Source organism: Thunnus maccoyii, chromosome 18 (genome assembly GCF_910596095.1).
Source record: "Thunnus maccoyii chromosome 18, fThuMac1.1, whole genome shotgun sequence".
Classification (NCBI taxonomy): domain Eukaryota; kingdom Metazoa; phylum Chordata; class Actinopteri; order Scombriformes; family Scombridae; genus Thunnus; species Thunnus maccoyii.
The window spans coordinates 15,215,005-15,227,081 of NC_056550.1; the positions used below are offsets into that span (position 1 = coordinate 15,215,005).

The window sequence follows — 12,077 nt, forward strand, 5'->3', positions numbered from 1 at the left end:
TTTCCAAGATGTCAGCCACGTAACAAACTTTCTCAAATTACAGCTAAACAGTACACTAAAATATGTTTCTGAAAGCATTTCAGGTGAGAAATAGGCAGTGCGACAGAATCTTGATCCATATTTGATCAGCACTGCTTAGTGTGACAGTTTGATCTGAGTTTCTGAGTTGTCGGCCTTTTTTTTTCTCCAACTTTATTGAGTGAACAACATACACGTTTGTTTAGGTCTGAGATATTGGTGCTATAGTGCAACATCTAGTGGCTGAATCATGTTTATTGCAACTTTGAGTAAATTGATTACTATAATTTTTATTTGTGTTAAATCACACCTAATTAAAAAGTGTCAATAACTCATTATTTCCTGTATTAAAACTGTGCTTTAAGATTAAGGTTAAGAGCATGTTGCTTAAAGTGTCAACTGTGGTGATGCTAACTAATTATGCAAACTAGATTTGACGCTATACCCCAAAAGAGAGTTGGTAAAAAAAAATTCCTGTCCTGAAAAGTCCTGATACACAAAAGTCATGTGTATATGTGAACTATATTTTATTGTATTGTTTAGTCAAAGCAAGATGCAAATGAGAAACATCAATGCACTAGATAATTTTATATTCTTCTCCGTGTGTCTCACTGTTATCACTTGTGTTGCTGGTGGATGGCTGATTCTGAAGATGAACATGAATATTTTATCTTAAAACAGTATTTGATCAAGAAATTCTATTCATGAAGCTTTGTCCTCTAACAGGCTACTTTGGATTGAGCACATATCTTCACAATCTACATACTGAAATTAGCCTGCAAGTACTCATGCAGTCTGGGATGAGCCCGGATAACCCTGGAAAATGGAGTCTACAAAAAGGGCAAACAGATGTTCCAATTCATTATCCACTTCCTACAGTCAACAACACTGATCCAGTGAGACAATTCTTCACTAAAAGATGACGTACAACATCTTAAAATCAAGTCAATCAGCAGAGTGATTCTCATAGTATGTCTTTTTATTTTATTTTATTAGCTAATTTTGCAAATTTGTATAAAACACAGGTTTAGATTAATTTTCCACAAAAAAATGACCATTCATCGGATTCTGTTGTTTTGCGATACAAAAAGTAAAACCATGTACAGTATTCAATCTTACAATCAAAACTGATGTCAGAGGAGAATCTAGAAATGCTTTCTATAGCAAACATGAAGCATTGTCACTCAAGAGTGAACTAATTTATTGGAAAGTACACCATTTCAAATATTAGTTAGAATCAGTGCAGACAGACTTTTATGTTAAAGTATGAAAAACAATGAAAAAATAGTAAATAACTGAATGAGTAAGATGCCACTTTTTTCTCTATTTTTCATATATGAAGACACATAGAAATCATTAGTATTGTCCTTGAACACAACACGAAGAACAGTCTTTGAAAAAAGTCAATGTCAAATCCAACCTACAGTATGCACTGTATTCAAGGTTCAAGGTTCAATTTATACATCCATCAAATCATTGAAAACATAGTGCTTTCATTCTGATCACTCAACACTAAACTCATGATATAAAACCATGGACAAAAATATGAAAATATATTCAACAACAGGCAAAGCTTAAAAACAAAATGTCTCTGGAGACTCATAGTGGTCTTACAGCTAAGACACGTACAACATAAATCGCAGCGTCCCTGGTTTAAATCTGACAAAAGACCTTTGTTGCATGTCATCTCTCTCTGATCACATTTCCAAGAAAATAAGAAGTCTCTGCATGCTATTCAAACTATTAAGTAAACAATTAAAATATTCACATCAAAACAACATTCAAAGCAAAAATGGATAATAACTTGATACAAATGGTTGAGAGCAAATCCAGAGGCCTCATGTCGTCCATCAGCGTGTCCACAGGAACCTTCGGTGGGTGATCAGGCCTGTGCTGTTTTTCTCCACCAAGGAAACCTACAACAAGATAAACAGCAAGGTATGGCTGTCACGTCATCCATTACTAAACATCTTTCTTAGAAAGAATTTATACATTAAGAGAGGACTGTGAGTAGTGAGGAGCACATTGGATCATTGGTTTCACTGTAACATACCTGCACACAATTATCTCAGCTCTTACAGTTGTACTGCGGCTGTTGGGCCGGGTGGATCTGTGATGCTTTAATTAAAAACATTGTTAACATTATTCATAACAAGAAAAGCTCATAATGCAGGTCCTTTGAAAACAGCATTTTAACAAGTTTTACCAAATTACTGATGTTTCTTCATCTGGGCTGCCCTTCAAATCATTGTGGTATAGCCTCACCATATCAAGCTCTGTTGTAAAATCTAAAAAAACAAAAACAAAAACCCGCAAAAAGGCATTGTATAAAACAAATGTATTATTAATCCCATTATTGGAAATTTGTCGACTTACTTTAAAACAATTACATGTATATTTCTCATTTTGATATGTTCCCTTTACCTGGGATTGAGAAGTCATCCGTCTTGAGTGACAGGTCAATTGATTTCTGCATAGTTTCCTCCAGTATCTTCAAGATGGACTCCTAATTCAGCATCATAATCTTTGTCAGACAGCAAAGTATTGTTTTCTCTATGCAAAATGTATTGAGTCATAGGAGATCTAACTGTTTAAATGTGAGTTCAGAGGGCTGCTCAGACTGGGCAAAATGGTCATAAAATAGCTACATAGATATTTGTATGTTTCTGTCTGTTAGTAAAAATAAATATTACTGTTAACTCTTATCACCATATTTTGTATTATACAATGCGACACACCTTGAGTCCTCTCATCCGGGCCAACATAGCATCTTTAGCCTGCTCAAACATGGTGTTCTTTGAATCATACACGTGCCTCTCAACAGTGTCCCTCATGTTTTTCAGCGTGTCTTGTCCACTAAATTTTGCTGCTTCTACAATGAAAAAGAAAATTGTTGTCAAACTTAATTTTTCTGCATTATTCTATAATAGTGTCAGGTTATGTATGTCATGATCTTCTTTCTTACTTGTGTAGCATTCTTGCATGATTTCCTCCATTGTCTCTGTCAGACTGCTGTAGATTTTTTTCTTACCATCCCGGATGGTTTTGTGGAGTTTTGTCTTAACTTTTTCCTCCTAATAGAGAGAACATAACAGATAGATAATACAAAGAAAACTCATCTTTTTCTGTTCATCTAGGAGTGTTAAATCGAAAGTCGACATGCAGAGTCAGCTTTGGAGCAGCAGTTCATTTTCCAAAAGGCATCTCCAGTTTTAAACAACTAAAATAAAATTTGTTTTTATCTGCATTGAACTATATTTGTTAACAGCTGAGATAAGATGGTACTCTTCTCATGTTTTACCTCTGTCTTGAGAAATATCAGCTGCAGTTTGACATCTTTGTTCTTGTGAATCAGCTTCTCTGTGTCAAGTGAAAATGCATTGATGACCCCGTTGAATGGTCCACAATTTCCTTCATTTCTGAAACATGTTGAGTTAAACTGTTATACACATGAAACTTTAACTTAATAATACAATTTGTATATATTATAATATTACATAAGTTAGTATTTTTAAAATGTAAACATCCTCTATAGTTTCTACAATAAGCCCACAAAGGGTTTTGTGTCCTCATTATGTCTTTTCTTACGGGAAGGTTTTCCTGAATTTCTCATCAATGCTGTCAGTCAGGCATGACGCTAACTGCACATTGACGTTTATTTCTTTCCCTTTTTTTGGTTTGTAGGTGCCATTGTTCTCAACTACACACTTCAGAGTTCTGTGAAAACCACGACCTGATACCCTCTGAAATAAAACAGAAAAAACAGAAACACTTTTAAGACAGTTCATATATTTAAATGAGGTGAAAAATGTGTTATTTTCATGTAATTATATTTCAGATACGTACATGTGGACGTAAGAACTTCAAGAGTTTTTCACATGAACTTTTTGATATTTCAACCCCGTCACAAAGGCATTTTACGAAAGCCTTACAAGCCTCTTCCATGGGTTTCCTGACTTTATCAAGTTCCTGCCTCATCTTTTCTTCAATGTCTGAGCACACATCCGCTTTTTGGCGACCCTGAATCAAGCACAAAAATTTCAGTATTAAAAGGAATGAAACTATATTTACTGTTTAAGACAGTATGTGTTATTTCTTTTTTTATGTATGATATTATGTTTCTGAGGATGACCACCGTCTAATTACTGTGGTTATGTAGCCTCTCTGCAGCAAGCAAAATTCAGGGAATCAACTACTCGATGGCTAAAATCTCTGTAGGGGTGACATTACATGTAGACCCTTTTGGTGTTTAATAGGCGTCAAAACATAGTTACTCCACATAGATTTAAGAAGTCTGTCATATGACTTTATCATGTTTATAGTGAATCTGAGCACATTTTACTTGAGCTCACTTATTTGCTATATAATTATTTTCTGAAATAATGACAATTAAAGTCTTTTATTGCTTGATCTTACCACTTCTCTACATCTGGCCCCTTGAATCAGAGAGAGAATCCCATAAGCTCCAGACACATAGTTCAATGTCTCTGAGTGACAGTCATTGAGGTCTTGTAGAAATTCCTGAAGTTTGGGTATTTCTGTAACAAATTGGAAAGTTCGCATCTCACACATTTAATTTTATAGATCAATACTACTATACACATTTTATGATCAAATAAAATCAGCCATTCTTGTTTGAATTAAAATGGTTAAAGTAAAGTAAAACAAACATGTATTTGATACATTTTCTGTTATCCACAAAGTGTTCATGTATGGAGACTTCACCTACCAGTGTCATCTGGCCTTAGACATTTTTCTTTTAGAAACTCTTTGGAGCTCACTGTGAACACTTTCAAACAGTCATCACTGAAGTGTTTCTGAAAAATAAAGTTGATTGTAAGGCTGGCTTGCAGTTGGAGACACTCTCTGTGTTTGATTTTCTGTCATTCTATTTAACTCACCTTAATTTGGGCGTTTTTTCTGAATTCTTTGCTGACTTCTTCCTTGGCTTGCATGTTCCTTCTCAATATGAGTGCACGCACATCAGTTGCTGAACTATAAAAAAAAGTTTGTATTCAGTGGGATCTCATACAGTATTTGAAACACATTAGGAAAACATGTACAGGCAACAACAATATAATAGTTGATGATCTATCCAGGAAAAGAAAGAATTACAGACTAAGGTTGTGTGTGCCGTGACAACATTATACTGTGTGTACATTTGCTTGTGCTCCTGGCCGTCACACACGTCACACAAATGGCATTTGGATGTTATATTATTAATATATATACTACTTTTGGCATCTTAAATCACTTACGGATGATCCATATCTTCAATAAGATCAGACTTTGTGCAGATGAAGTGAATTTGCTGACACTCGCCACCATTTCCCATGAGGTTACAGGCACTTTCCAGGATCTCCCAGGGTTCTTTTTCTGCTGCTGCTCGATTAATGTCAGTCACAATCCACACAGCAGAGCAACTCCCAACAATCTGAATGTCAATCATGAATAATTCATCATACTTTTAATCAGTGTTTTGTAATTTTGCAGATAGAAACAGTAAAACATGAAACAGGAGTGCATATGAATAAATTACCCCTTTCCACATTTTATCTCTGCTCTTGTTTCGGTCCCCGTTTCCAGGAAGATCCACAAGTGTGACATGCTGAAGAAGTTCATTATTAGGCACCTTGACAGTCACACACTTCACCAGTGGCCAGTACCACCTCTTTACTTCTTTACCTGCTCCCTCCTTCGAGTCACTTCTTGTATATTTGACAAATTTTGCAGATAGCTCTTTGGCCTGCAATAGATATAAAACATTAAACATTATCAGCTTTGGACAGTGCCTAAGATTATCTGAGATATATTCATTGCAATATACTGTATATATATGTACTGTGTAAGTGTATCATAGTAACATAATGCAGCTTCTGTGTCAGAGCCCCATAAGTGATTTGTACACACGTAGTATTTTAAAATTAATTGGGACTAGCAAATAACTGTTAACTGGTGCAAACAGTTTTTCTTTTTTCTTTTTAATAAAACTCTGGTAGCTGCTTTTAGTTGCATACTGTAGATGCTTTTTTGGGTAGACCTGACCTGCTTGAGATGAATGCATGAATCAGCTTTTCAGGATCCTGTTTGGGTATGATTCCTCTTACACTAGCAACATTTTTCAGATGATGAAAGAGTAACCCTATAATTGATTTAATATGACTGCTAAAATCAGATCAGAGTCCAACACGACACCAAAACATCTGACCTCTCACAATGTTTTTACAGGTTACATATTTGAAGCAGTTCAGGACATTACCAGAAAGCTCAACAAAGAGTGATCAATCAGATCAAAAACAGGACTGAGATTTCATAATACAAGAATATTAATTATCTGACTCTGTGTTCATGCCAATGTCATTTAGAACCTTAATAAACAGGTAGGTACAAAGCAGTTATTTAAATTAATTTAATTGACAATTTTCTTAATGATTTTCCTATGAAGGGTCAATTTGATATGGGTCTGTAATTATTGAGGACATATTAATCAAGTTTACTCTTTTTAAATAACTTGTACTGCTTCAAATAAATCACTTACTGATTCACATGTCAAAATCTTCCTCTTGGAGTTGAGAAATTCTGGGATTTCTCTGAAATATTTGTTGTCCATGAGGCTTTCAGGGGATTTGTTTTTCCATTCTTCTCCATATAGTGCTGACAGCTTTTCAACAATGTCACGATAATCATCATCATCTTCCCTTTCCTGATCTGCATTATTCCCAAGAGAGGAGGACCACAACTCATCTTTCCACTCCTAAAAAATGAAATTATAATGACATTAATTACATATTCAGTTTAATTAAATAACATGTAATGTAACCAGCAACATAATGTTTTAATTAACTGCAAGTGAACATATTTAGCTCAATTTACCTCTTTTGTAATGAACTCAATGTCAGCCTCATACTTTTGGTTCTGCATATTAGCCTCCACCTTAATCATGACTGTGGTACATGCACTGACACTTCCAGAGGGCAAAAGGTTCTTCTCCTCGATGATGGCGTTTATCAAGGAGCTCTTTCCAGCCCCAGTTTTACCAAAGACACCAATCAGCTCCCTCTTGTCTGTCTCCAAATAACTGATTTTGTCCCTGTTGTACAATAATTTGAATATGGGTTAATTCATTAATTTGGAAAATATACAAACACGTTTGATTGACAGTAACAGGCAGGCTACCAGAGTGTCAGTGTTACACCATACAGAACAAGATACAAAGTAAACAAACTGCTACAGCTACAAGACAATGGCAGACATTGTGTTTCTAGAAGGACAATGACCAAACCAGCATCAAACAGATCCGAAGTGACTTTTTCAACAAGTCCTCCAAATTAAACGACCAAATACATTGTTTGACCATGTGCCCTCCAGAGTGACACATATGAACTTTTCTATTCAGCAGCAATCTGAAGGACGACATCATTTTCTGCACTTCCCAAAATTGTTCTTCAAAGTCAGTTCTGTTTGCTGCTGAAGTCAATTCTTGCAGTGCTTTCATGCTGAGTTCAGCTTCGGTACACTTTGACACACTGAATTGTATCGTTGACCAATAAAAATTGTCTGAGCAGGGGGCTTAATTTTATTAAAAGCCATTAAATCTGCAAAGTTTTCTGGATGCAGTGGCTGATGGCTTCCAGTAGAATAATTCCTCTGTAGTCATTGTTATAATTTTGAACCATACAAGTTGGGCCTCTAAACACCTTCACCGTGTTTTGAGAGCTTGCTTGTGCACAAGCAAGTGATGTAGCAAACATGATAAGCTAAACAAAATTTGATGTGTGTTCAGTCTGAAATAATGGGAAGATGTGATAAGCTTAAAAATTTTATCTTCTATCTTTTATATCTTTGTCATTTTATCCCGTAAGCTAGATTTGAATGAAAGATGAGATATTAGGTATTTTGCATGCTTTGGCAGTGAAGCTTTGTGTAAATATGGTATCATGTGTATCTTCTCTTGTCAATAAGGATGGCCATTCAACTTTTCAATATAGACGACAATGATGTATGAAATTTGTCAGTGGTAAGTGATAAGGCACAAAACACTGTAATAGACTTATTTTAAAAACGTCAGTAAACAGCAGTTAGATGAGAAAATGCATAGTTGACCACAGACATTACAAAGGATCATTAAATAATAGCTGATTCAAATGGAGGATGATTCAAATTTTTTAGGTTATATACTGAATCTGGGTCTTGATTAAAATGATGCAAAATTTCTACGTATTCGCATAAATTAACATAACATGACAGTTAGATTTAAAGTATGAATGACAAACTATATATTTTGTGTTATGTGGATTTAAGATGAGTCTGTGATTGAAAAAGGATGTGAAAAGTTTCCAAGACAGACCAAAGCTGAATGAGACCTGGCCAGCGGTGGAACCAGGCCCATACAACATAGAATATGTTATTTAATACTTACTTCAGGAAAGCGTTGAGCCTTGTGTTGTCTTCTAGACATAGTCTATTGTGAACACATGTCATGATGTTTTTCACATCAGACAATATGATGCGTTCTGTCAGAAAAAAATAAAGATTAAGTGAGCAGGAATCATGCGCCAGTGTATCCATTGAGTGGTAATGAACAGTGAGGTGTCTTGATATACAAAAATGAAGGAAAAGAACATGTAGTACAATTTAGGGTCCCTAAGAGTGTATCATCAGTTTATACCAAGGCCCTTACCAAAGAATAAAAGGATAGCTGGGTTTAAATATCATTGTTAAGACATTTGCTTGAATATATAACTTCTGAGATATATATACTATACATGTGTAACTACTGTAATGTATGTATGTGTAACATAGATAAGATAAAGTATAGCAAATGAAATGTGCTATAGGCTTCTAGGAAATTTCAATACATAAAGGTTTTTAACCTAAAGTAAGTTGTTATTGTTTAGTAAGCAATATAAATACCTGAATATGATCCCAGTGCAGTGTCACAACGCCGTTTAGCTGGTGATTGCCATTTGCTTGAATCACACTGAGGGGCCATCTTTCTCTTCCCTAATTAGATTTTTTATATTGAAACAGAAACCAGAGAGTTTGTTACGTGTTCCTCTCGATTATTAAAACTTGGTTTCAGTGTAGTTGTTTGGTAAAGCAAAATATTACTGCCTTTCAGGCATCCATTGAAAACATCAATGAACACAACAGGTATTTAATTAGATACTGTGTCTCTCACCATTATCAGTTGTGTTACTGGTGGAGGGCAAAACCTGCAGATGAACATGAAAACACATCTTTACAATTCACATACTGAGATTTGCAGTTATGTTTGCATCTAATCTGGCACAACCACCCTACAAAAACAAATGATCCCATGGAGAGCCCACTTTTCTTCAGTCAAAAACATAGTGATCCAAATAAAGTGCCTTAAATGCATATGCATGAAGAAGAGAGGCACATTCCCTGATTAGATTCTTGTGAAATTCAGTGCCATCTTTACCTGATCAGAGTCAGCTGCTTCTTCATGCTCCTGATGACATTTAAAATAGAATATGTATGATTGTAATACAGTAAATGGCATATTATACATAATTGTATGAAACTGTAAAACTGGACAGCAAAATAAAAATCACAATACTATACTCAACTTACTTGAGTAGAATCACTCTCTGTTTCCAGATTCGTTGTGTTTTGCTCTGCCTGGTGACAAAGAAACTAGTTTAAAATCCATAATTGTAAAGAGCGTTCATAAATTCCTAATGAATGCAATGATTGTCAGTGAGATATTTTAAATCTATATGTACACATCATCAAAACTTTTAACACAGGTCAATGCTCCTGTACATTATAATACTGTGAATCTTCACTAATGAGAATTATGAGATCAAATACATTTGTGTAAAGTATTTTCACAGTGCAGAACATTACCCTCAACAACTTGAGTCTCTTCTTGAATTTTGACCTTGGTCCCGTTTTTGGAATCAAGTTAGCAATTTCTTGATCATCAAGACAGTGAAGAAGAATTTCCTCGTCAATTTCTTCATCTGTAATTAAAAATTATTCAGTTGAATCTTTATCATCCAGAAATGCAGATATCTATTTTATTGAAATATGTGTGTCCACAGATATACATTTTTTATTTTTGATAGAAATAGAGCCTATCAGAGCTACTAGTGTTGTTGTATTATATTTTTTCAGTATTTTAACTTCATCTTCAGTCACATTCAAATCTTGACTTGTGCTGCTTGCACTGAGACCCTCATTGTGCTAACTTAATATGTCAGTTGTGTACAGTAGAACAATTTTGCAGTATTTTCTGTCTGTGGTAGGTATTTTGATTTTTCAGTATTGGTAGCTCATACCAAAGAAGCAGGGTTATACTTTACCTTTAAATCGATCTATCCACTCACTGAGACCCCATTCAGTCAATTTGTTACAAACAAAGTCATCCATGTCTGAGAACAGCAACTGAAAGGTAAATAAATAATTATAATGCTTTAATCAGTCATTACTGCTTGACATTATTTGAGACAGTTATGATCAATAACATGCAACTGAAGGAAAGGAAGTGGTCATTTTTATGACCAGTATTCACACTGTTATTTGCAATAATGCACAGTATATTTTTATGACCTGCTTTCACATCAGAATTATTTCTTTTTCGCACAGTACTGTGCTGTGCAATACTGTACTGTACATGTAACTTATATATAACTTATATACTTTGTTTGTGATTTTAATTTTAAAATCTAAATTTAATTTAATTTTTTATGCGTGAAAGGATGGACTAGCAAAGTAAGAATTTCATTGTACGGTATAACCATCCATGTTTACTGTGCAAGTGATAATAAACTTCTTGAATCTTGAATGAAACTGATTATGGCAGACTCAAACTAGAACAGAAACTTATGCAGGCATTGTGTAGTTTCGATTACTCTGAAATCATATTTGCGTCATAAATGTTGGGCGTGGACTCAAGAACTTATATCACGAATCCAACAGCTGTGGGCGGAACTCTACAAACCACAAACACAAACTAATGACAGCTTAACACCTCTGTTCTGTAGCTGCTCTCTTTTCTCAGTTTTGTGTCTTACTGTAAACATTGTAAAAGTTGGTCACAAATGCAGTTTGGACTTCAATGCTACATGTAGGCAGTAAAGTTTTATAATGAGCCGTATAAACCCAATTCATTTGGGAGCAGTACCTACTCCCCCTCAATTAAAATGACAACAAGCCTGCTCTTGCTCTTTATCTGAACTTGTTTGACTGTTATGAAATCAAATTTCCACTCCACAAGGTTAAAAGAAAAGAGATTTACGTTATGTTTAGTTTAGCATCCTTTTACTGTCAACCACTGCCTTCCGCTCAAAAACCTTTCAGTTTTGCGATACAAGACAGAAAGGTTTTACAGACATTGCGGGTTAAAAACTTAAACTAAAATCATACACAATATAATTAGTTTTTAAAAGTAATAAAATCACACTAGGCAAGCAGGAGTGCGAGGGTTTGGAGTCGAGGGTTAGGGGTACATGATGAGAACAAGGAAAGACACTCACTAGTAATGGGCGGGTCGACACTCACATTTTAAGTCTACTTATACTGTTCAGATTTAAGTATGGCTTTCAGTTTTATGTCGGTTACACCAAAGTTAAATCATGGAGTGTTGCACTTAAATCAAAAGCATGTTATTGATTAGATTAATAATACAAAATAGTGACAAAATAGAAAGTAGGCTTCTACACATTATGTTTAACTACAGTCTCTCTGTAATAAATTCAGTTGTGAAGATAATGCATAAAGTTAGTATACTTACATTTCGTCTGTTCCTCTTTAATGCACTGACATGACTCTGCTTGCTGTACCTGGAGCTCTTTCTTTTATATTGTCTCCACCTCTTGCCAGCACACTCCCCTCTGTACCCTCAGAACAGGTATACCAAGAACAGTTTGTGCCCAAAGTAGTGTAAGTATGGTAAGGACGTCCTCTGAGTGAGGCGAAGGTCCTGAAAGATACATATATGCATTTTCTTTCATGTCCTTTCTGTGTTCTTTTATGAACAAAATGCATTGTACTTTTTCCTCACATTTGATCTGTTTTAAGTTTTATTTTGC

The 12,077-nt window shown here is 35.0% G+C and overlaps 1 protein-coding gene across 1 annotated transcript; it reads right to left on the bottom strand.

Moving 5' to 3' along the window:
• Positions 1-969: 969 nt before the first annotated feature.
• On the bottom strand, positions 970-11,913 carry LOC121884838 (nuclear GTPase SLIP-GC-like). Its single transcript, XM_042393870.1, has 24 exons — positions 11,780-11,913; positions 10,350-10,431; positions 9,892-10,007; positions 9,616-9,663; positions 9,464-9,493; positions 9,200-9,233; positions 8,932-9,021; positions 8,438-8,531; positions 6,892-7,108; positions 6,557-6,772; positions 5,558-5,764; positions 5,277-5,452; positions 4,920-5,013; positions 4,748-4,835; positions 4,435-4,556; positions 3,865-4,038; positions 3,607-3,761; positions 3,320-3,437; positions 2,984-3,092; positions 2,757-2,890; positions 2,443-2,524; positions 2,225-2,306; positions 2,072-2,136; positions 970-1,934 (listed from the first exon to the last, which is right to left on the bottom strand). Exons 2-23 carry the CDS (start codon positions 10,414-10,416, stop codon positions 2,094-2,096), a joined length of 2,496 nt encoding a protein of 831 aa, XP_042249804.1. The 5' UTR covers positions 10,417-10,431; positions 11,780-11,913; the 3' UTR covers positions 970-1,934; positions 2,072-2,093.
• Positions 11,914-12,077: the final 164 nt, after the last annotated feature.